The 26,779-nt window shown below is 33.6% G+C and overlaps 1 protein-coding gene and 1 pseudogene across 1 annotated transcript; both read right to left on the reverse strand.

Moving 5' to 3' along the window:
- Nucleotides 1–916: 916 nt before the first annotated feature.
- On the reverse strand, nucleotides 917–5,182 carry LOC142626142 (BTB/POZ domain-containing protein At2g13690). Its single transcript, XM_075799928.1, has 2 exons — nucleotides 4,325–5,182; nucleotides 917–2,031 (listed from the first exon to the last, which is right to left on the reverse strand). The coding sequence occupies exons 1-2, from the start codon at nucleotides 5,003–5,005 to the stop codon at nucleotides 1,093–1,095; spliced, it is 1,620 nt and encodes a 539-aa protein (XP_075656043.1). The 5' UTR covers nucleotides 5,006–5,182; the 3' UTR covers nucleotides 917–1,092.
- Nucleotides 5,183–10,185: 5,003 nt separating this feature from the next.
- Nucleotides 10,186–14,819, reverse strand: LOC142626112 (uncharacterized; annotated as a pseudogene).
- Between the last annotated feature and the right edge of the window lie 11,960 nt (nucleotides 14,820–26,779).

Consider the following 26,779-nt stretch of genomic DNA (forward strand, 5'->3'; position numbering starts at 1 on the left):
TATGACAAATATTTTAATTCAATGTATAAGAAGATCACTCGTTTGATCGAATATGCTACTAATCAGTTTTGACCTCTTATTCTAGTATGTTAAAGAAATATATAGGGTGTATTTTATTTTATTTTATTTTTCTTTATGGGATGAGAGATAGAAAGGGCATATTAGTTAAAAAGAAAGTGACTTTTTCCTCTAAAATTTTGAAGGAAAATTTTAAAGTTTAAACTTGTTGCGAATTTGCGATTGCTCTTATGTCTTCATTGAATAGGCCGCCCCCTCAGATTTCTATTGAATCAGCCAAGTCGCATTGTTGACAACTAGGCATAACACAACTCCCCGTGACCTTGGGGAAATCTTTAGTAATGAAAAGAACACATCAAAGTTCAAAGAGCCTTCTACGTGGCCTGGGGGTGTCAACCAATTATAAATGATTTAATGTAGTTTTTTTTTCTTTAGGCCGCGGCGGTGTGTTTCCAAAAAAAGACATGATTTTGTCTTTTATAAACCATGACAATCTAAACACTCCATCATTGTCTATTAAAACTCACAAATATAACAACTTAAACAAAGAGATAAGCTTTGAACAAAAACAACTAAAAAGTGAAAACAATATTTATGAGAGGATTCAAAGTAACAAGTACCAAAGAAAGGTTCTCCGTTGGTGGTTTATTTATATGATATGGACGGGAGTAATTCTTGAGTACTTCTGGAGTATGAAGAATAATGTTTTTTTCTCGAACATTCATAATAATGTCCATTTATTAAATTCATGGTGGAGTCCACCATGAACGTGAGAGGAAGGAGCATCATTTTTCCGTACTCCAAGAGTGTCTAAGAATTTTCTGACAAAACAGAGCATGTAGAATGTCACGGCTAATAAAGTCCAGTATTTAAAATGGCAAAATTAAGAACTCCTGGAGACACAAGGATGGATAATCTAATAGAATTGTGATATGCCATTTTATGCACTTACAGCTGTTACAACAATTCTACACAATTGATCTACATTATTGACTCCCAGATGTTTTCCAGAATCTCTTCCCCTAAACTTCTAAAATACTACACACAAGTTGTAAACGAAAAGAGGCTTACCAGTTACCTGGTTTCAATTGCATAAGTTTCAGAGCCTCTTAGGAATGAGCGGCGCCACCAAATCTGAAAGGCTTTGCTTAGATTAGGGCATTCAGTGCCATGCTTGGAGAAACACCGAAACCATTCCATAAATAGCATATACTGCTGCTTCATAGGAAGAGTAAGGAGTGTCTGACCCATAGCTTCCTCCAATGCCTTCATGTCAAGCCCTTTTCTGCATCTCTGCAGCCAACCAAAGTCCAATAACATTGGGCCAAACCATGCCAGGAGAAGTCCTGATCTTGATTCTGACCGGCAATGCAGTTTTCTGGTCCCCATTGCAATGAATAGGAGTGCCGAAACCCTGCTAAGCTCATACCTGACCATTGGAGACACATTCTCATGCATCTTAATCAGTTCACCCTGATCTGCCCACATATCCACAAACTCCTCAGCCATTTGCCTATCAAGAAGGATTTCTAGCAACCAGTTGATGTTATCAACTTCTCTTGAGATTCGTTCAATCAAGGGCCTGCCCTTTTCCTTCTTGGCCAATTTCTCACTGGGAATAGTGTCAGAAGCCTCCTCAAACAAGCAGACAATCGAACTCAGACAGGACTGGCAAACACTGTATAGATCTTCCTTATTGATGTCAGCATGGTCCTTCTCATAGACTGAACTTCTGCACAGGAGACCCTTTACTAAAGGTTTTAGCTCATTCCTAGCATTAGCATCAGTGCAACTGGTGATAGACCAAACAATCTGTCTAGCTAAATGTTGTTGGGAATCTACTGAGTTACGAGAGTACAGTCTGGCCAAAATATCTCTAGTTGTTACATCATCGAACTTAAATCTTGAAAACAGGATCCTCAGTTTCTCCTCTTCTTCCTCAGTCCAAGGAACAGCCTCAAGGTACTTTAAACAGGACAAAACTCCCTTGGTGAACATTATACCTGCTGATACCTAGTAATAATAAGAGAAGACATTGTTAAAGAGGCACACAACTATTATTACAGATCCCATAGTTCACAATTCACAGAAGCTTTCTTAGTTAACACCATCGTTTCAATTCAAAGAAGTCCTCTTTCTCTCTCTCCAATTAATTTTATATATCTCTTAGAACAGATCCATCAAATTGATAAAGTCTAATTCTCAACTGCAAAATTGTTACTACCTTTTAAAAATAAAAAAAATAAAAAAAATTAGATATGCAATTGAGAAAAAGCAATTGGTACCTCCACGCTCTACAATGAGGTGAACACAGTAATCATGCAGGGCATCATACTACCGACATGAGTAGAGAAAATAAATGACCAAGATGTGCATAGACAGCAATTTCCAGGGAAAGAAACCTCAAATCACATTAGAGGACCAACTTCCTTATGTACACACTTCCTAATTTTTAATATTAATATTTAGACCTAATACCTATGCCAATCCTACCTACCACTGATACATCCCCTGTGGGTAGATTTACTTTGAACTTATCTAAACCCCCTACCCAACCATCCAACCAAAAGAAGTAAAAAGAAAGCAGTATTGATCTCATTGTAACAAAAATAATCAATAATGTGTGAGGATAAGGACGCTTCTATAGCTTATGTCCACGTATTTCAAGAGAAGAGAGCAAACAATGGAACCTTAGTTTCTTTAGAGCATTCCAAGATTGGGAGTTAGAGCTGATGGATTCTTTGTTCGAGTTTGTGTGTTCTAATTATCCCTTAGGTGGAAGGTCGTATTGGAGGTTAGAAAATCTGATTGAAGTTCTCGTTATAATGCTTTGCAAGGGTTTACAGGTGTAACGTCCATGGGAAAGTATATAGGGCGTTGAAGCACCATGGAGCATTGCTTTCTTTGTATGGTCAGCAGCTTTAGTGGATTCTGATAGTGGGGGAAGATCATGATTGGTATGGTATGTGTAAAACTAGCATAGAATTGATGGACTGGACAGTTTAATAACTCACCATAGAAGACTGCTTGGGAGTTGTGGGCCTTGTTGTTTTCTCCTTTTGGGTTGCATTGTGGATTATTGAAATACTTGCTAGTTGGAGGGAGAAGTTTTGGAGTCTTTTAACAGGAAAATATTGGAGTATAGTTCCATTGTGCATAATACGGAATATATGGAGATAACTGACCAATCATACCCCTTCAGTCCCTGTTCTTAAGATTTTTTCATGATAATTTTAGGCAGTATATAGTCTCTTCTTTTTAAAATTTCATTGATCTTCTTAACTTTACAGTGTAACTTTAATCCTCACCAACCCCCCTCCCTGATTTTTTTTTTGTTCCTTTTTGATCATAAGATTGAAAGTAGGATCTCCTCAAACATCACTCTCTTTATCACCTAAGACAAGAAATAAGGGAGATTTTTCTTTCTTTCTTTCAAATTGCATATTTTATCCATCCAATTTTTTTTTTTTTTTGATGACGCAGGAGAACTTCACTCAGATATACTGTACAATAATCCTCACTGTTAATCAAACTCCTAAGGGCAATTGACCCCACCCGCTAGAACCAGTTACCGGGTAATCCAGGGGCTTTTCACCCCTGACGGGCTAAGCAGAATTTTATCCATCCAATCTCAAAAAAAAAATATATATATATATATATATATTTATGTTTTGCTCAAAAATAACAAGAACGTTCTTTTTCTTTTTCTTTTTCTTTGTTGAGGTATTTTCTTTGATTGAAACTATTGGTCATCTGCACTCTAAACTTAGGCAACCACTAAATTCAACAAACTTATAAGTCCTGTTTCCTCAAAATGGAAGGGGCCAAATTGCCCCATAAAGCCACATTCTTTTTAGGTTGCGTTCATTTTGCAAGAATTTAAAGTACTAATTTAAAATTCAGGAGACTTACCATATTATTTATGGGTATTAAGTTTGAGAGTCTAGGGATATTTCAATTCTTACAATTTATAGGATTCTAAAGTCTTGTGCATAATTAGTTTTTTTTACCCAAACACAATTTGATTCAAAACACAAATATCCAAATTCATTAACCTCATAGCCCCCCACTCTTCATACATGCTATTTCATGCGACAGTGCACATAATCTCACTCACTCACATACACTTATCAGTTAACACATCAAACCAAGCAAAAACACTTCAATCACACACACACCCAAAAAATACAAAAATTAATTTTAGAGATAAAACCCACTTAGATATTACTATGACAAACAACAATTGAACAAAAATCCAGTTAAAAAAAAAATCACATAAAACAAAAACCAAAAAGCACAAACAAACCTCGAGAATATCGATTGAGCGGTAGACACCGATCTTCGAGAGACGTTTAGGAATATCGTCCTCGAACATGAGCTCGATAGTCTCTCTAAACACCCCAAGATTCTCCACTTCTGGAACCTCAATCCTACACATCTTCGAAGAAGAAGAACCATTCCTCTTAAACTCGCTGATTAAACCAGCGAACACTTCAGAACTCGTACTCAGAACTTGCGAGTTCAGCTCCAAAACCAAACACCCACCACCAGTTTTCCCTCTCAAGTTCAACCTCACGTCGTACACAGTAGCTTCCTTGTCGGAAATCTCAGGTGGGGCCCGAAAGCTTTCGGGTTTCGGGTCGGGTAGGGAGGAATCAACGGCTGTGATGATTTCTTCTTGGATAATGGAATGGACGGTGGGATCGGAGTCGATGGGGGAGACCCGACCCGGGGACAAGATCCGACGTGGGTCGATCCGGGTGCGGCCCACGAGACTCAGCCCGGATTTAGTGCTCAGTGGGGAGTTGGGAACGGAGGAGTTTGTGGGTTTTGATGAGAGAGTTTTGGGGTGAGAATGAGAGCGAGAGAGTGAGAGGTTTTCGGGGCTGGAAGGTGGGACCGTGAATGAGCAACACCATGATCTCCGGCGAGCTTGTGACTCACGCCGTGACCACGACCCGGGTTTCCGCCGGGTCGAACCGCTCATTTTGGGTGGTACTGACGATGATGATGATGATGATGATGATGCAGCAGGTATAGAGTAGAGTGTTAGAGTCTGAGAGTGAGTGTGTAACTGTGAAAAATGTGAAGGTATTGCTTTTGTTTCTTTATTTTCTTGAGAGAGAGAGAGAGAGAAAGAGTAATACTATGATGATGATGAGGCAGCGGAAGATGGGTCTTTGTTTTTTTTCTGTTAATCTTGGGAATCGTGAGGTTTTGGAGTTTAGTTGGGTAAAATGTTTTTAGATAGTTTGGTTTCTTTCTACCAAAAAAAAAAAAGATAGTTTGGTTCTTTCTCTATTGGTCAATATATCGGGAAGACGAGGGAGCACCTACTCTTTTTCCTTTCATTTTCCCTTTTTTTTCTTTTTGCTTTTGTTTCTTACCGTTATATATCTCTTTCCTAGTTGAATAACAAATTTAGAGTATAATTTTCATTTACATTAAAAACAGACTAATATTTTAGTTTAATGATAAAAAAATTATCATTAGAAGCTCATTAAAAAAAATAATAAATTAAAGTATTATTTGTTAGTATTTTTGGTGGCATAGTCTATTTGGTATCCAACAATTTTTGGTAGCTAATCTATATAGTATTTATCAAAAAATATAATTTTTGGTAAGTTTTTTTAGAATGAATTTGTGTTAGTTTGTATGCTATAAACATGTGATAAAATCTTAAAATCTAGCATATTTTCATAAAAAGCTAGTTTTGTTAATTTATAAAAAAAAAAAAAAGGTCGAAACAAAAAACAAAAAGCTAAATAGAAAAGATATAAGTTTTGTGCCAAATAGACATTTTAATAATCATGTAACTTATTAAAATGATGATGTGATACAATATACATGGATGATCTTCTAATCCTCCTTCAACCCAATTTGAATAAAAACTTTGTAAAACAAAACGGTTAATAACAAATATAAAGTAGGACAAAGTTTAGTTACAAAATTAGTTGTAACCTTAGACTACTACGTTACTTAATATCTTTTATAGGATGTGAATTTTGATAAATTTACCATTAGATTACATATTCTTCTTATATCCTCTATGCTTGCAAAATTTTTAGAAAAAATTAAAGATCAATAGCTATGTCATTAATAAATTATTTAAATTACAAGTCTTTGTAGTTTGAAATTATGTGTAAAATATAAGCTTATATAGATCATATATTGATTAACACAAAATTTGACATGTGTATTAAAAGCGTAAAAAACATACAATTTAAATATTAGATTTTCAAAATATGGAGTAATGTTTATAACTTTAAGTTACAACTAATTTTGTGGTTAAACTTTTTGTTTAATAAAGTATGTAAGAAATTTGTAAACCAATATCATCCAAACCTTCTTCTCAAAAAAAAGAAGTGTATATATATGTGTGTGTGTGTATATATATATATATATATATATATATATCTTCCAAACCTCACAAAAATACAAATTACATCTGACTTTATAAAAAAAAAAAATTAAGTATGTAAGAGAAATATGGCCATATGCTTTCGCTTTTCCCCTCAAAGAAGCTATCAATTCATCATATGGGTAAATGTAAACGGTATATATGTGAGAGATATTGGCATTTAGCAAAAAAAAAAAAAGAAAGAAAGTGGGTGTGATTTAAAATAATAATAATAATAATAATAATAAAATTGTTATTTAAAAGGAGTGAGCTGGAGGTCTCGTGGAATACATACAGTACTTTTGGGCACTTTCTTGGCTTCTTGGCGTGGGAAAGGCATCAATGCCAGGTTGTTTGGTTCCAGGTCTCAGCTATAGGTTGTTCTTCCAATACACTTCTACTACTACTACATAACATAAAACAGAGTAGTAACTAGTAAGTAAGATTTTTTTGGTTTCCATGAACATCATTTTTTGCGGCTTATTAAAAAAAGAAAAAGAAAAAGAAAGAGAAAGAGAACATGATTTTGCGTGTTACTAACTATTTTCTTTAATGTCAAAAGTGAGATTTGGCTTTAAAATAACGGAATAACCTAATCATTTGTTCAGTATTCTTCACAAAAGTATTATGCAGACTGAGAGTTATATACCATGTTTTGAAAACGACTCAAATGATATTAAAGGTAAAAAGTTTAGATGTTCCAAAATAAATTATTACTCCAATGTATAACATCAATTGTAATAATGGCTCCAACTTTACATATTTCCACTTTACATTCCTACTTTATTTTATTATCATATCACTAATCGCACTGCATTTTATCATCCAATATAGCATCAAATCAAAAATCTAAATTTACTCAGGTGGTAAGTTGTACTCTAATTTATATTATATACACATATTTGAGATATCTTTTCTAGTTACACCATTTTTTATTATTGATAAATGGCCCTTTCTATTTCTTTTCTTTTCTTTTTAGAAAATTTACATAATAATATTTTAAGTAATTCTGGGATTTTTAATTTTAAAGAGTATAGTCCCAAAATTTTTGAAACCTTCATTCATGTTCGTTACAATAAATAATGGTATAGTAATTACATTTATAGTTATAAAATGGAACATCTGATTATTTATTAATTATTTTTATATTTATATTCTAATAAATATATATTATTATTAAGAATAATAATAATAATAATTACTATTATTATTATTTTATATTAATAATATTATAATTAGATATTGTGTGTGTTAAAATACTTAGTATTAAAAAAATAATATATTATTATAATGTATAATGAATAATATTATTTTGAATTATGAATGTCGTTTCCTGTTATGACAAGATTTGTCATCAGCTTGTTGGCTTGTTGGAATGGGCACTTTTAGGCTTTAGTCCGGTTAGGGTGAAAACAATAAGAATAGAAAACTTTTGGTGAAAATTTTTGTGAAAAATTGATATTTTTCATTGTTTGATTAACTAGGAAAAACAAGAAGGAAAATGGTGAGACCTAGGTGTCACTTGTGTCTATCAAATTGTTTTACCCTCAAATTAGGGAGATAGAAATAAGGGTGAAAATGGATAGTTAAGTTAAAATGATTCAATTGCACTTCCCACACCACTTTTTTATTTATTTTTCTCTGCCCACTAATTATCATGTTTGTCTTATTTGGTTATTTCTACCAATTTTTAGTAAATTTATATAAATTACATTTTTCATCTTCTTATTTTTCTTTTCAACCAAATAAAGAAAATTTATATTTATTTTTCATCTTTCTAACCAAACACACATCGTGGAAAATTAAAACATTTTATCTCATTCCACTTTTCCATTTTCGCTAAGGATGATAAAATGGCTTGCTCTACATGACTCACCATGCCTCACTTCCCAACCCCAAGTGGAGGTTTTGCTTGTCCCACCTCTCTCTCTCTCTCTCTCTCTCTCTCTCTCTCTCTCTCTCTCTCTCTCTATATATATATATATAATTTATTTATTTAACTTATTTATACATAATAATGTAAAAAATTGTTATATATAACCTAATTATAATATTTTATTTTATATACATATTATAGATTATCTTTAAAACATTTTAAGCTCTCGCTGTCACACTTTGCCTTTATATCTCATCTTTATCTTATCCATGTTGGAGCAATCTTGTTAGGATTAGTAAAACATCTTCTATCTACTTAAACTCGTCCTACCTCACATGAGTTTCTTCTGCCCTGACCCAACCCCGCTTTGCCCCAATGCCATCCCTAAATTCCTTACAACCAAATGGAACATTAGAAATATGACAAGGTTGACACCAAGGACAGAGGTAGCCTTTGGCTTGGCCCTAATTTTGAAAAAAAATATAATTTTGAATATATACTAGGTATTAATTTTAGCAATTTTGTTCTTTAAAATTATACTTTGGCTCCTTAACAATATCATTAATTCTTTTAAGAGTGATATTATAGCCACAAAGTTTTCTACAATATTTTTGCAAATTCTTGAGATATCAAATTCTTATTGATTCACATCTAGGCTCACCACTTATACCACTTTTTTACTTACTAATAACTACTCACCACATCACTAATTTGTAAAAAAAAATAAAAAATAAAAAATTGTAGTTCTAGCTTTTTGTTCTTTTTAAAGACCATAAAAAAAAATCTATAAATTTAAAACAAAATATACCGGCCCAAAAAAATTAGTCCAACAACAAAAATTACCAATAGTAAAATTTAAAAAAAAGAAAAAGTAATCAACCAATTTTACCCAAAACAAATAACGTGACCTTTTAAAAATTTTCAAACAAAATAATTGTCCTTACCCAACAACATGCATCAAATTCAGGAAAAAAAAAAAACCTAAGTGGCTAAGCCACCGTACAAAACTAGTAGCAAAGTCATCCTCTAACTACAAGTCCTGACTCCATCTCTAGTTAACACTTCGAAGGGCGTTCCTTGTGCAGATGTTGACTATCTGAAAAGAACTCAAATTTGAAGACAATGAACTGTTAGTGTTGAAGTTGAGAATTTTAATTTTTTATGCACCGTACACGAGTGGGATTATGCTTGACATCGTTCTTAGATTCCATTAATCATCTGAATTTCAGAGGTACACGAGTGGGATTATGCTTGACATCATTCTTAGATTCCATTAATCATCTGAATTTCAGAGGTTGAATTCTCAACCTTTTCTTTTTGGCTTGTATAATTCTCACATACTAGACTTGCCGGTCTTTTTTGTGTTTTTCTAATGAATTTTATTTACTTATCAAAAGATTATCGTGTGCACAAAAGTCCCATTTACCTTTGCAAAAACAACACACCACCATCAAATCAAAGAAAAAGAAAGATTAGTATTATCTATTATTTATAATACTAGAAGTCATAATAAAAAAAATGGACTTCTTATGTGCCTTAACTCGTAATCATTGCCATTTTTTGGTTTATTTGAGAATTTGAATACTTCCATAGCATTATCTCTTCATGTGCATCCCGTCCAATTCTAGAACTACCAGATGTAACATGGCAGGCATTTTAGGTCATCCATTGCCAAGCATTTGCTTTTCCTATAATAGAGCTTATTTCAAACTAAAGCGTGTTTTAGGTCGTCCATCTCTGTGTTATTTAGATTTCAGACTGCTAATGCTGTGCTAATTTTCCTAATTGTTTCCTTTATTATTTATCTTTCAAATTTGGTTTTTTCTCAGATTGCTAAGATTTGTCATATGTGCAACTGGTCCTGCCCTGTCTCATATGTAAGTGAGAGAAACTGATAACAAACTAACCATTTACATTGAGATAACCATTTGGTTTCAGTCTAGAAGCATTGCCCGGAGACTCTAAAAGCTCTTCACAGCTCTTGATGCTCTTATGTGGGCAGAACCTGTACCTAAGTTTTACCCATTTTCAAAAAGAAAATGACAACGGGGCACCCTTCACAGGTAAGAAATGCTAAGACATAACTGATCTCTTCTCTACATTTACATAGAAAGAGATAAACATTGAGAAAATAAGGTGCTAAGTCAGCTGGTGAGCTCCTCCATCAAACCCTGTTATCAAAGGAATAAGATGGAAGGTTAGAAGAACTCACAAAAACCATTCTGCTATGAGAATTCAAGTTTAAAGTTACTGCGGACAACCCACCCTTGAGATAAATTGTTCAGCATCAGTTCGTTTAAGAAAGTGCATTGAGTGTCGAGCAAAATTGGTTGTCTTATCGTCACTTAGTACCACACCAAAATTGTCAAGGACTCTCACTTGGATGTAGGGATCTTTGAGTGGCACCATATCCTGTCAAAGAAAAGATATAGGTATTACTTTTGAGGTGCAGAATCAATCTATATAAATAATTCTTAAAAAAAAAAAAATCAGAATATGGATACTTCCAACTCTGTAGCATTGATAATCCCATAATATAAATTTTAATTTGCCTATTTTTGTGTGTGTGTGTAGAGAGAGAGAGAGAGGTTACCACAGTCAAATCAAGGTCAAGTCTTGACATATATGATTGCAAAGTTCCAGCATGTTTCTTAAAATAGTCTTCCTCTGTGTGACTGAGCTTCTCTTGAATTTCTTGAGGAAGCACCGGCCCTACTTTCCATATCAAACTTCGTATAGTTTCTGCTCTGTTGTACCTGCATGGTTATCAATACCATATCCATACCCATGATAACTGGTGAAGATGATGAACCTCCAACAGAAGAGGAAGCTAGAAAAGGTTAGCACATAAAAAATAGAAGGCAAGAAAGAAATAGTTACACATATGCCATTAGACAGCACTTATTGCGAACTAAAGAAAGGTGGTGGGTGAGCACTCCATAGTGATCTGCATTTCTAGTTGTTTGCACATCCAATCCTTCTTCCTGCATTTTTCTGTGGTAATATAAAGTCGTATGAGGCTTATGAGCCAAATCAAACCAAACTGATGTTAATATATCATTGCATATGAAAATGGTAATAGAGTTGCAATAATAGTCAATGAATGAAAGGAATTCCCAAAAATAAATTCCAGCCGAATGAGTTACCAGAATTTTCAAATTGCCAACTAGCTAAGAAAACAATCCCCACCCACCCCCACCCCCAAAAACAATAATAATAAAAATAACTCAGCTGCTATGCGAAATTGTCCCATGGTTGAGACTTTAGCCACACACACACACAAAAGAAGGAGCTAATTCTCTCTTATAGAAGGAGAAATTTTGGGGTTAAGCTCATTGGAGAGGATGTTTTTGATAAGAACTTGCTAGAATATGAATATGAATTGTGGAAAAGTAAGAATGGTGAATGGGAATAGTAGTTGTTGTAGGCCACTTCAAGGGGACCTAGACCTCCACAGAGAAAGAGAGAGATTAAGAGAGAGAGATGCACTAAGAAATTGGTTTATTCTTCATTGATAAACTAACTCTAAACTCATTGGCCCACATGGCTTAAGATAATTGGCTAATTAATTCAACATGTGCTCTATGAATTAAGCATGTGTTAAATGAGCTACATGTGCTCAAATCCTAACTAATCGATCCTAATCTCAACTAAGTAACTAACTAAAGGTGTTATAACAACTATAAGGAGATTATAAGGCATATGACATAATTTGGGGTTCCTATCAGTTTTGGATCCTAGAGTGCTACTCCCTTTTATGTATCCTCTAATTGCAATTTGACTATTTTAAAGAATTATCCAACAGTTATTCATGTATGCATCAAATATGCACAGATATGCTGATATGTATACTTGTACATGTCCACGCAACTAAATGCACATTTGAGTGCGCCTTGGAAACACGTTTATCTTTGCTAGTTTAAAAGTTAGAAGAAGGCATTAGAGATCAGCATGGGAGGGTGCTTCTTAAAATTATTAGACCTATGTTTAGCATTTTTTAATTAAGTTCAACTCTAAAATCTGGAGTTCTAGGAATTTTGGATCCACATCAACACTTAGTGGGAGCAAATAATGGAGAAAAATTAGCCTCTGATTCATTATCCAAGAAATTAAAGCAGTAGCTGCACGCTATTTAGGAGGAATCTGTCACTATAACTAAGGCTTTTATCGCTATATTACCAGAACATTAACCTCAAAGCCGGCAAACCACATGCAGGAACAAGGATATCCAAGCAAAAGATGACATATAATATATATATATATATATATATCATTTACTGGACCAGTATTGCAAAGGTAAAAATATAAGAATAAAGAAACCCAAAAATAAATAAATAAATAAAAAGTGAGCAAACCAGGAAAATAGCATCACCTTATCAAGGACTGAAGGTCGAGGTGATGCTGACTACATTCTGCAATTACTTGATCAAACAGGTCGCTCTACGAGATCATAGTAAAAGAGAGAGTCAAGTTAAAGGTAGCATGACAACGGAATTGAAGGGGGAGAGAGAGAGTTGTCGATGGTAATGTTAAATCCTGAGGGAAAGTTGAAAATGAGATAGGGGATGCACCATGTATCTAGATAAAAGTTTCAAAATATTTTATCAAAGGGGAAAAATGATCAAAATTGATGATCTGAGTTTTGCCACATTTGGGCGTCAAAAGTGTTGCCACACGACATAGATTGCCATGTCCTGTAAAAGAAAACAGGTGGGCTTATGAAGCAATTATGGACCCAAGGCTTAAAAAATTGGAGACAAGAAAGTGAGAAAGATCCAATTTCAAGGAAAACGTTTATTGTTTTCTGTTCAAATAACAATGTAAAATTAGAAGATCAAGTTCTACGTCCCCAATGAATTTTCAAACATTATTAAGAAAGAGATAACATTCAACAAAGAGTGCACTTATCATTCAAGCGACAAGCATTAACAAGATCCTGTATGTTTTGCAAAATGCTATGTTCTAATTTAAGAGAAATTACAAAACACCAAAGATTATGGCCAAAAGAAATCTACAGATATGGAATTTATCTAAATAAAATATATCCAATAAAAGGTTAAGTTATAGACCAGAAAGGAAAAACTTGCACAAAATGAAGTAATATTGTTTTGGAACCAATAGCACCAAGCACCTATCCATTAATAAAGCCATGCTAACAAACAAACCATGTACCATCAAATTTTGAATAATTTTCAAAAAGAAAAACAGGGTGCACGGGGGTTCACTAGTACTACTTTGGATTTTGACGTGAGCATCAATTAACTCCTTGGACATTCAATTTGAACAATTAATCCCCTAAACTTTAGGTTTGTGACAAATCAAACCTTCTATTAATCTTTTCTGCTAAAACCTGATGAATTTAATCATGTGATATGCATATGGTTATAGTGGTATTTTAAAATTATTGACAAGAAGGTAGAAATTATGTGCACATCACTTGATTAAACCATGAATTTTCAACAAAAATTAAAATTCACAGCCATAAATCACCAAATTTTGATGAACAGAAACATACCCAACCAGATAAATTTATAAAAATTTCCCAAAAAAATACCCCATCCTCCCATTTCCAAAAGCTTTGTATTCATTAGGACACGAAACAACCAAAATCTTTTGCTGTGCTAGCTAAGCATTAAAAAAACCAAGATCCAGGACTTACATTGTAAGGAGTGAGCTACGCCTTTTCACCACTTGCTAGTTCTTTCACCAGCTGGCATGCCTTTCTCCCATACATCTTTCAATTCAAAGAAAAAACCAACCCTCCTACTCTTCAAATCTGCCAGAAGTATCTCTCATAAACCTACACTCATTGAAACATTTCGTCAAACAATTGTTATGCACATGAAGAAATAAAAAATTACAACATCCACAATGCCAAAAACCCAGAACATAAATACAGGCATGCAAAAGTACATACAAGCAGACATACAGATACACACCCATTTTGTGCATATATGGTGAACTTGAAGCGAAAGGATCTGGAATTTGTTGGGACTGGTAAACAGTACAAGGTTTTTTTTTTTTTTGAGCTTTTTGGACAATTGGTGAAAATAACAAAAGAGTTTTGATATTGAGAAATGGAATAATTCTCAAAAAAAAAAAAAGGACAGAGACTGAGAAATGGAAGTCTTCCTGTTTCAGTGTTTGCTGGGATAGAAAAATTAGAGAGAAAGTGAAGAAAATTATTGAGAGATATGTAAAGTCGCTACTCTAGTTCAGTGGCTTTGGCGGTTTATTTTTTTATTTTTATTTTTTACACAATAATTTATTTTTAAAATAATTTAATTTAATTTTTTTTAGAAGATAAAACAATTTAACTTGAACAATATACTAAGGTTACTCCATATAAACAGAGGGTTTTACTAATATAGTAATATATATATATCAAATGACTAAAACAAATTACAATATATATCAATAATGATTTTTTTTTTTTGTTGGAGAAATATCAATAATGAAAATTTTAGCTTTTCTTCCTACAAATTCAGACATATTTTTTGACCTATACTGGAGAAAATTATTCATTCCAAATTCCAATCATACAAAATAACCTTAATCTTTTGATCTATTAAACAAAAAAAAAAACAACATTAATCATTCTTGGATATATGTCAACAATTTACTTTTATGATTAAAAAAAAGAAACAATATACATATCTAAATATAAGCAATAACACAAACAAATGCGATAGACAAAAATACTAAAAAGATACTGTATATATAAGAAGAAATCTGCAAATAATTAAAAACTCGATGGCCAAATGTGTGAAGGATGAATAATAGAAATCAAGTCTTGTGTTTAACACAATCTTTTTAAAGCAGATTTTGCCTCTCATACAATTTGTGGTGCTTTGGGACTCACAGTCACTGGCCTTCTAAGATAAAATGATTTACTGCACGGAGAAAAAACACACAAAGTTCGTACTCTGCAAACTAATCTGTCTCTTTCTCTCTCTTTGACTCAAATGAATGCATAAAATATTTTCTCTCTAGAAGAGTTTTTCAAAAGTTGTTTTTCATGAATGAAGGACTATGAATATATACGTTACTGAATATATACACTGTTTCAGAAATAATTGTTGTATACAAACTTACTGACTTAAAAAATAAGATAATAAAATATTATTATTAATTAGACAAGAGGACCTAGTCCACACATGCCTAAAGCCCAACCCAATGTCTAATCCAAAACTTATATTCTCTATCATTTCCTATATGGGACTCAAGGATTCTCACCACTTCAATATCATGTTCAAGTGAACACATTAGAAGTCAATTTTTTATTCACTCCATAATGTTTATCTAACAATCCCCCACATGAATGAAAATTGATAAAACACAATGTAAATGATAATGTAGACACAGAAAGAGTAGAAGAAAAGTTATTGTATCTGAAGAAATAACTTTTGACTTTGAACTTTCCTTTGTGAAAGACTATCGGATATATTGGATAATTAGTGAATATAATGTTTTAAACTGTTCAGTCGTTATGTATACCAAGACAATAGAATTCACATAGCTCTTTTTCAAACACAATTCATTTTTATGGTTTTGTTCATTTTGGCCTTGAACATATCTCAGTAAATTCATAAAGTGCTTTAGAGAATTCCACCTTAAAATTCTCATGGAAGTGGCCCACTACACACTCATACAGGTGACTCTTATTAAAAATATCTTGTTATACCCCACTTGGATTTCCAAGATATAAGAATTATTAAAAGCAGATCTTACATTGAACATCGCTTACAGTCATCACTATTTCATCATAGGAATGGATGGGAGATGTTATGTCACGTCCCAAACCCGATACCTAGATTTGTGACCATGACCGGCATGTTAATATCAAGCTTAAGCCTGATATTAACAAGAACCAACTAAAACTTTTACAAAAGCTTTCCACTTTCTTTTCATTTTTGTTTCTTTACTTCTTGATATAACTTATCACTTGATATTCAGAGCATCTACACTATACTCAAAGAATAACATAATTCACCAGTTATTCAAATTCTAAATTTCACATAATACATCTCTTAATAATTTAAGGTACACAACTTTCATTAGATCCTAAAATACACAATACTATAAAGCTAAATATTAAATTGCTAGTTTAGGATCTATACTTTAAAACTAAAACCAGCTCTTTCCAAAACTTAACTAAGGCTCCCTCTGCTCCAAATTAATACCTGTTGACTGAAAGAGTGGAAATGGTAAGCTACACAGCTCAATAAGGGTAAGATACATAAGAATTTAATAAAAATGCATGTAAATCAAATCATTTCATTTTATAAATGTTCAGATAAGAGAACATCTTTTCATGCATAGTATTTTATACTTTTTATAATAATAACTTATACATTCTTCGTAGGAAAATAATTGTTTTCCCTTTTCTTATCAGAATAATTTTACCAAAACTTTTTGGATTGAATTTCTTTCATTTCTTACAAAGTCACCAAAATAATATTGATTGTTTAGAATCATATACATACATACATACATACGTATGTACGTACATACATATTTGTGTGTGTGTGTGTGTGTGTGTGTGTGTGTGTATATATTCTCATTACAAAATAATCATTTTAACTTAAATCAGATAATTGGTAACTTTGTCTTAAACTATAAAAATCTTGATGAATAAGAGAGTTTTTCTTTATAAACTTCTTCTCATAAGATATTATAACTTTCATGGTCATAAAACTTAACGTTTCATAAAAATTAAAAAAAAAAAACAGATATCTGATAACTTCTTAACATAAAATTATACTTTCATCAGAAGTTTTATCTTTATAGATCACCAAGACCTCTTCATCAAATTCTTTATCTTTAAAGCACAACAAAACTTCAGAAACTTTTGTCTTTAAAGAACAGCTTTCCTTTTCATCAGAAACTACTTTTCATCAGAAACTACTTTTCATGAGAGCTTTTAACTTTTCATAATGCATTTAAACAAAATCATTCTCTCATGATCATTAAAATAATATAGTTGTTCATAACATATTGATTAGTTCATATCTGATAAGTCTGTATTTATTTGGGAGGCTTCTAGCACCACTGTGCTAGGCATCCAACATTCCCCACAATGTCAAGTATTCCCGGGATCACATCATAAATACATATCTTCAATCATGGAGGTAGGTTGGCATCCTCCATAAGTTGGCCGTTACTAACAAGGGCGGGTACAGCAGAGCTAGTCCTACTTTTAATGGCTAATCAGATAACATTTTCCATGAAAAACCAGTAATTTAACCCTTACTGGCCGAGTTCAAATCACTAGAGGACATAACCTGAAAACATTTCATACTTATACATTATACTGAAATTCATCGTTTGCATAACATTTCATAATAAAAGCGTTTCCATTGTTTTCTTTAAGCATCATGTTTGTGGAATTAGTAATAGCATCAATATGCTTAAATCATATACATAAGGTTTCGAAAACTCACAAACGTATCTTTATTTGAAACATGAGTATATGCCATATCTCTAATAAAAAACCTTTTTATGCATAATACACTTTAAAATAACCTCATGACTTACCAAATACTCATATAAATTATCCCTTACTTAAAAGCAGAGGAACTAAGAGCCTACAGTCAAAGGAGCTTAGACTTGGGTACTAATAACACCTAAAACAAATATCAAAACTTATTACTATCAATTATTCCTTATCATAAACTTACACATTCATCTCAAAACCTATATCTTAAAATCAAGGAAATTCTAATCCCACCTCAACGAGGTTCCCCAAACATACAATGCACACATCAACAAATGATGTACCAAACTAAGAAAAACCATCATTTTAATGTTCATATTCAAATCATGTCAAACAACTTTAAAATCAATTCAGAATGTGTTTGAGATCGGAAGTAATGGTGCATGCATAAACTTACACAAGGCAATATACAATATGTTGAACGAAACAGCTTCATAAAAACAACAATCGAGTGGTTTAGAATCCCTCCTTTGAGCACTAAACCTTGAGCCAAGTTATACAAAATATATCTATGATATAGACATTCTAAATGATAAGCATATTAAATTATAGCTCAAAACATTTACCCTCACTTTAGAATTAAATTCTCAAAGTCGGAGTTATCATTTACTGTTTACTGTTCATTTCAATAGCATATGCCTCATTTGTAAAATACGAATGGGCTATTTAAACACATCCGATCCTCATGAAATTTTATAAAGCCACTTATATGGATGTCTAGTAGATTCCATATCAATTTCAAAGTCAAAGAATAAAACCATGATTTATTAAAAATAATACAAGACAACATGTTCAAATCTGTCCTGCCAGAATTTCAAGCAACTTAGAAATTAAACCATTATTTTTATATTGATCCAATAGCTGTGAGACCACTTCCATTAGAACCATATGTGTCTTAGAATTCATAAAAACTACTCTTAGCATCCAAATTCACTGTATACAATTTAATACATAATTTATCATACGTAAACACATAATCTGTCACAGTGACAACTTTGCAACATTTTCTTGTAAATTCACAAACAATTATCAAACGATGGTATTTTCATATGAAATTTAATACACAAATACTAGACATATCATATAATAATCTCCAATAAACCTTTTACTCATAGCTATCCTAGAAAAAATACAGGATTTATACTGACTAAACAGGTTAGCCAATGAGTGCAACTCTTAACAAGTTCATGAACTAACTCTCAACAAGCTTCAATTACTGAATCAACTACACATTCAGCACCTCAATTAACAATTCCATAAAGTTAATCTAGCTATTTTACTCATTTTAACACTTACCCATAACAGATTTTATTTTAGTCTATCATCTAGAAGCACGTACAAGCATAACAATGATTCAATTCATATTCATGAAATCAACAGTCTCTAAAATCCAACACACCCATATGCAAAATCATATAACCCTCACTTAAGTTTAAAATGAACAATAGACTAAAAGAATTAGATTTTCCCCTTACCCAAAACACAGTTCTTAGAGTGATAGAGCTAGAATCACTCTAGCTTTAAATTGAGAACCAAAACTTGAGAAGAATTGAAAGAAACCTTTTTTCTTGCTGTTGGACCTGTAGGTGTGAGAGGGAGAGAAGAGTTGAGAGCTTTTTTTTCTTCTGGTGTTGGACCCGTGGGTATGAAAGAGGGAGAGAGCTTCTTGAGTCTTCTAATTGTTTTGAGAAAGTCAAAGAAGAGATGAAGTGTTGTCGTGTGAGAACAAGGGAAGAATTAGGAAATAAGAACAAAGAAAAAGGAATAGGAAAAGGAGAATTAAAGCTGAACCTTCTGGTGTAATCAAAAAAAGATAAGGGAGATTGACTTGGTGGGGCACATGTATTGCAAAGGAAAAAGGGCTAATGATTCACCCTTACCACTTTTCAAAATTTACTTACCACCCTTCCATAACCTTATATTCTAGATAAACCCAAGTAATAAAATAACTTTGCATATAAACCCTTACCTTTATACACTTAATTAAATACCAACAACTATATATCTAATAACTTAACCATTTAATATAGTTTTGCGCATACTTAGTATATATTTATAATATAAATAGCCATTAATTATTTATAATCTTTACAATTCTTATTCAATGGCACTATAAAATAATATGTTTATTAAATATTCTTATATTAATTTTAGAAAGTAAGTGATTCAAATTATAATTAACCACTTGAACAGATAGGTTAACTATAAAGTTACATCGGGGTGTTACATGTTATCTCCATAGTGATAAAACTAGTTTCCATGATTCAGTTGTCCCTTTGAACCTAGATCTTGGGATCTCCAATCAACTAGATTGGGTTGTCATTTTAGAGACTTTTATGTCATAGACTTTAATCTCATTCCCCGCGATGAGCAATTTACTTGCTCTCTATTCAAGCCTTTGGTTAACGGATCCACTATATTCTCTTTTGACTTTATGAAGTCAATGAAAAAAATTCCATTAGAGGGCAACTGTCTCACTGTATTATGTCTATGACGTATATGTTAAGGTTTACCATTGTACATATGACTCAGTGTCCTACCAATAGCTGATTTTCTATCACAATGTATACAAATATAAGGCACAGGTTTCATCCACATTGGCATATCCTCCAGGAAATGACAAAGCCACTCTGCTTCTTCTCCTGCTTTGCCCAATGCAATAAATTCCAATTCCATTGGACCTAGCAATGCACCACCTAGGGTAAAGACATATTCACTCGTGGATTTTGTGTCGAATACCCAATTAGCATCACTATACCCTTCTAGTACAACTAGATACTGAGTGTAGTGCAATCCATAGTTTAGGGTATATTTCAAATACCTCAAAACCCTAACTAATGTCTTCCAATGGTCTTCCCCTAGATTACTAGTGTATCTACTCAAATTGCCAACAAAATATGCTATGTTCGGTCTTGTGCAGTTCATTATATACATAAGATTGCCTATTATTCTTGAATACTCCAATTGAGATATTCTTTTCCCTTTATTCTTACTTAGATGTAAATTTACATCTACAAGTGTTCTCACTAGACTGTCATCATATTTCCTGAATTTTTCGAGAACTTTCTTAATATAATGTGATTGAAATAAGACAAGTCCATCAAATTTTTTAGAAATCTTCATTCCTAGTATCACATCTGCAACACCTAAATCTTTCATGTCGAACTCACCATTCAACATTCTCTTGGTAGCTTTAATGATATCATTATTGTACCTATAATGAGTATATCATTAACATAGAGACATATAATGACATAGCCACTTGTAGTATCTTTAATATACACACATTTGTCACACTCATTGATTCTAAACCCATTTGACATCATTGCATTGTCAAATTTCTCATGCCAATACTTTGGAGCTTGTTTTAATCTATAAAGAGATTTGACAAGCCTATACACTTTCTTTTCTTAACTAAGAACAATAAACCCGTCAAGTTATTCCATATAAATCTCTTAATTTAATTTATCATTTAATAATGCAGTTTTTACATCCATTTGATGTATCTCTAGCCATCAACATCCGAATAGATGTTATTCTTGTAACAGTTGAATATGTGTCAAAATAATCACCTTCCTTTTGTTTGTAACCCTTTATAACAAGTCTTGCCTTGTACTTTTCAATAGATCCATCAACTTTCAATTTCCTCTTAAATATCCATTTATATCTTAGAGGTTTACAACCTAGTAGAAGATCCACTAGTTCCCATGTGTGATTTTGTAAGATGGATTCAATCTCACTATTGACAGCTTCTTTCTAGAAAATTGCCTCAGATGTAGAGATGGCTTCCTTGAAGCTTTGAGGTTCATCTTCTAACATATAAGTTAGAAAAACTGGACCAAACAGTTTTGATGTTTTAGCCTTCTTAATACGTCTAGGCTCAACTTCATTCTTCTCTTCCATCAACTCTTGATCATGACGTACTAAATGTAAACTCAAAGTACTTAATTCTTATGTGGATTTATAAGGAAATATTTTTTCAAAAAATACTGCATTCCTTGATTCAATAATGATATTCACATTCATGTCAAGAATGTCAGATTTATGAATTAGAAACCGATATACACTGCTATTATGAGCATAACCAATGAAAACACAATCCACTGATTTTGACCCTATTTTTATCCTTTTAGGAATAGGGACAATCACATTTGCCAAATACCCCCAAACCTTTAAGAATTAATAAGATGACGTTTTACCTTTCCATAATTAATATGGTGTCTTTTTGGTTTTCTTTCTAGGCAATTTATTAATAATATAATTGGCGGAAAGAATAGTTTCCCCTCACAAGTTCTACTAAAAACCAGAACTTAACTATATCACATTCATCATATCCTTCAAGGTTCTATTTTTCCTTTCAGCAACTCCATTTTGCTAAGGTGAATAAGATGTAGTGGTTTGATGAACAATACCATAATATAAACAGAAGTCACCAAAAGGTGATTTATATTCTCTACCTCTATCAATCCTTAGAACCTTACTCTTTTTGTTGAGTTGATTCTCAACCTAATTCTCATATTGAATGAATGCCTCAATTGCCTCATCCTTACCCCTTAACAAGTACACATAGCAGTATATAGTACAATCATCTATGAAAGTGATGAAATATTTCTTACCACCTCTAGTTTGTACAGATTTTAAGTCACATACATTAATGTGTATTAAATCTAGAGGTTCAGTTCTTCTTTCAACTGATATAAAAGATGCTCTGCCCATCTTAGCTTCCACACAAGTTTTACACTTATGATCAAAATCAATTTCAAATTTAGGTAGTAAATGTAAACTAATCAATTTATGTAAAGTATGATAACTAACATGACTTAATCTACAATGCTAAACATTAGATGACTCAAGCATGTAAACAGAAGATGCGCTCTTATTATTATCAATAATAAGAAATACAGCCATTACATTCATCTTAAACAAGCTATTGCTCAAATATCCTTTGCCCACATACATTCGACTCTTAAAGAGTGAAAATTTATTAGACTCAAAATCCAACTTAAAACCATTCTTGCTTAATAATGAGCACGATACAAGATTCTTTTGAATGTCTGGCACATGCAGTACATCCTTCAAAGTAAGATACTTGCCTGTAGTCATCTTTAGCTCAACCTTTCTATTTCTTTTAACCATAGAGGTTGAGGAATTACCCATGAAATTTTTTTCTCCATCACCCACAAGATTATATGTAGACAACATTTTCTTTTTTAGAGCATACATGACGAGTAGCCTCAATGTCCACCCAGTATTTCTTGGTATTTCCTCCTACCAAATTCACATCAGAAACCACCGTAGAAACATTCATGTTGGTTTGAGCCACAACAGGATTCACAACAATTTCGTTTGACATCAATGTTAAACAAAATCAAATTGAATCCTGTAAACCAACCAAGTTTAAGAAAGATACATAACTTCCAAACTACATTACTATGCAAAATATAAAGTTAAACCAACTATTTGTAAAACCAAATGACAAAAACAGAGCAGACAATTTGTACAAATGAATCTAAACAAAGTCCAGCCAAACAATGATTTGAAAGAGACAAATTTGCCTAAAATTATATAATATAAATAAAGAAGATGGAAAGTCCTTTAATAATCAATGCCGACAAATAGTACCAAAAATTCAATTTTTGCCCAAAATGGCTAAATATCACTATGTTGATACCGTATTTTGTTCGCCCTCGATTTGCGTGCTGGATCCCAAAAAATTCAAAAATATTAGTTTCTCTCCATGGGGCCACGAGAACATTCATAATGATGTGGCACAACCCGTTTGGAAACCGAAGCACCCAAAGTGCCTTTTTCAACCAAAATGACCAAAATGCCCCTGGTTAACCCTGGGTTGACCGAAAGTCAAACAAAGTTAGAATCCCCTCAAAACAGCACATTTCATAGTTTTACATCAAACCTGAGCTTTTCGAAGACGTTTGGCAACTTTGACCCGGAGTTGACTCTCGGCGGGCCCATAAACCCTAATTTTGATCTCGCCTTCAAAACGGGTTGAAACCAATGCCATTGCAGAGATTATCAAATTCTCAGTCCAACGACTATTCATGAGTCGAAATCAGAGTTAGAACAATCAAGATATCATGAAAATCGAGCTAACGCACCGATCGTTGCACCGCTAACTTCCGGGAGCCATAACTTTTGATTCGACCGTTGGATTTTCAAGTTCTATACCTTTTTAGACACAGGAAGTCAATATATTTCCAAAGGTGTCAAGATCAATCTGATCTGAGACCATTTGAAGGTGGTGGCCCTTGTAGGGCCTTTGACCCAGAGTTGACTTCTAGTGGGCCCAGAAACCTTAATTTTGATCTGGCTATCAAAACGGGTTGAAATCAATGTCATTATGAAGATTATCAAATTTTCAGTCCAACAACTATTCAAGGGTTGAAATCGGAGTTAGAACGGCTGAGATATCATGAAAATTGGGCTAACACACCGATCGATGCACCACTAACTTCCGGAAGCCATAACTTTTGATCCGACCGTTAGATTTTCAAGTTCTATACCTTTTTAGAAACAAGAAGTTAAGATCTTTTCAGGAGTATCAAGATCAACCTGATTCGAGACCATTTGAAGGTGGCGGCCCTTGAAGGGCCGCTGGCAGTAGCCTCGTAAAGTGTGTCAGGGCTATAAAAGGCCCAAGGCACCTCCAGACCAGAAAAAGAGAGACTTCTTGGCTGCTTGCTCTCTTCCTGGATGAATTCTGAGCTTTTCTCCTCTCTTCCAAACACAAAAAACACATATAAAATACATCAAAGCCTTTTGATTATTTTCTTCACCAAAAATACAAGGTAGTGTTCATACCCTCCATCTTCCTCTCCTTGGTTCCATACCTTGGATTTAAGGTTTAAGGGGTATGGATGTAGCTTTTTCGCTACTATCCATACCCCTTTTCTTTAAAGCTTCATCTAGCTTTTATCTTGCTTTTTTGCCTTAATAACATGATTTATTGCTTTATCTAGCATGATTCTTGCTTTATTTTGGTTCTAGCATATTTTTAGCTTATTTCCACATGCTTCCATGTTTGTTCATGTGTTAGTTGCCTCTTCTACATGTTTTATGCTTTATGCCATGCTTTAGATGCTTAGATCTTTTCTTTCCCATGTGTTGATGTTTGGGTCTACATGCTCACATGCTTGATATGATGTCTCTGGCTATGCCTTGCTTAGATCTACATGTTTGTATGCATGTTCTATGCTCCTATGCCTATGTCCATGCTGATCACATGCTTGTATGCTTGGATTTGTGTTCTTCCATGTTTTTATGCTTACATCCACATGCTTAGATGTATATCCACATGCTTACATGCATATTTTCATATTTATATGTGTAGGTTGGTGTGTTTATATGCTTAGATTGATGTTCTCTACATGTTTTATGCCATCATCTTTATGCTTGCGTGCTTCACGCCATGTTTATGTGCTTAGGCCTAGACCTTATTTGTCATGCCATGTGCTATTGTAGCCCTTTTGCTCCTTTTATCACATTTTCTTGTGTTTTGGCCTAATGGTTAGAACCCGATCTAGACCCTATGGTTTTTGTCATCATCCATACACCAAGGCCCACATCAAAGGGTTTGGATCATCCTATTTGCATGTCTATGCTTGCTTGCTTCTATGTTTTATGCTTGTGCTAGCCTCTCTTGTTCTAGGCTTTACCATGCTTAACCCCCTCCGTGGGCTTGATCTTGTTTGGTTACATCCGACGCCCATGAGGCCTTGTTCGGATGTAACCATTTGGGAGGCATTTTCGGATGCCGGGTTGCTCCGTACGTACCCTTCCCTTTTCCACTTCGTGCGATGCTGCTTACCATGCTTGTTTGTGCCACCAGTTGGCTTTCTATGCATCTTTACACGCTTGTTCACATGTCCATGCATGAGTCTTGCTTGCTAGTGCGTTGTCCATGCTTCAACACAATGAAGTTATGGACATTCCATCCAAACCTACATTTATCCTTCACGGACACCACCTTTTGTTTGCTTTCTTGCTTGTTTATCTTCTCGCTTGTTTGCTTGCTTCCCTATTTCTTTGCTTGCCATGTCTATCATGCTTATCTACTTTATGCCCCTTTCATATGCTCTTTGCATCTTTTCCTTCCATTGCTTGTCTGCTGATTTCTTGTCTTTGCCTTTGCATGTACACACATAGAGCGAGGACACATGAAGCTAGGGCACGGTCTCCCAAGCGCAAGCAAAAAGGGCGAGGATGCGAGCATATGGATATAAGCCAAGCGGCTATGTTCAGTAGATTTAGGGGTCTAGCTACTCCCATTTGGTTATGTACTCTTTTAAACCCCCTTCATTCCTCCCTCATTTCTCTCTTAGATAGGTTATATTAGGTATATCATGCCATGTACCATTTGTCCTCATCTTTAGAGTAACACGACCCTGTTTACTTTCTTGCACCTATATTTTGGGCCATGCTCTAGGAATGTAGGCATTTACTTTCCTACTCTGTGTGCTTTCATTGTGTATGATGTATGTATTAATATATATATATATATATATATATATATATATATATATATATATACACACACACCTGCTCCCCCCTTCTGGTGTGATTGTCACAGCTCATGTCACCTAAGGTAAAACAATGCCTAATTTACACCGCGAAAGTAAGGTGACATGTCGCCGGATTTTCGTCATGAAAATCTGGTACTTTGCCCAAATGTCTTAGGAAAGCATAGATTGGGACTACACCCATTCAAAAGCCAAACCTTAAAGCCCCCCATGCATGCAAAGCCCCAAAAGCCAAAGCCAAAGCCAAAATCATGTTTTTTACTACCAATCTCTGAAAATTAAGGTTTTATCAAAACAAAGGATTGTCCTTGGACAGGCGTTGTGGGGTGCCTAACACCTTTCCCACACGTAACCAAACTTTTGGACTCAAGAATCAAGATTTTTTGCCATCCACATTAGATTAGGAAAAATGCCATTTTTCTTAGCTTAGAATTTGTAATAAAATCAACTAG

The sequence above is a fragment of the Castanea sativa genome, chromosome 2, assembly GCF_040712315.1.
Source record: "Castanea sativa cultivar Marrone di Chiusa Pesio chromosome 2, ASM4071231v1".
Lineage (NCBI taxonomy): Eukaryota > Viridiplantae > Streptophyta > Magnoliopsida > Fagales > Fagaceae > Castanea > Castanea sativa.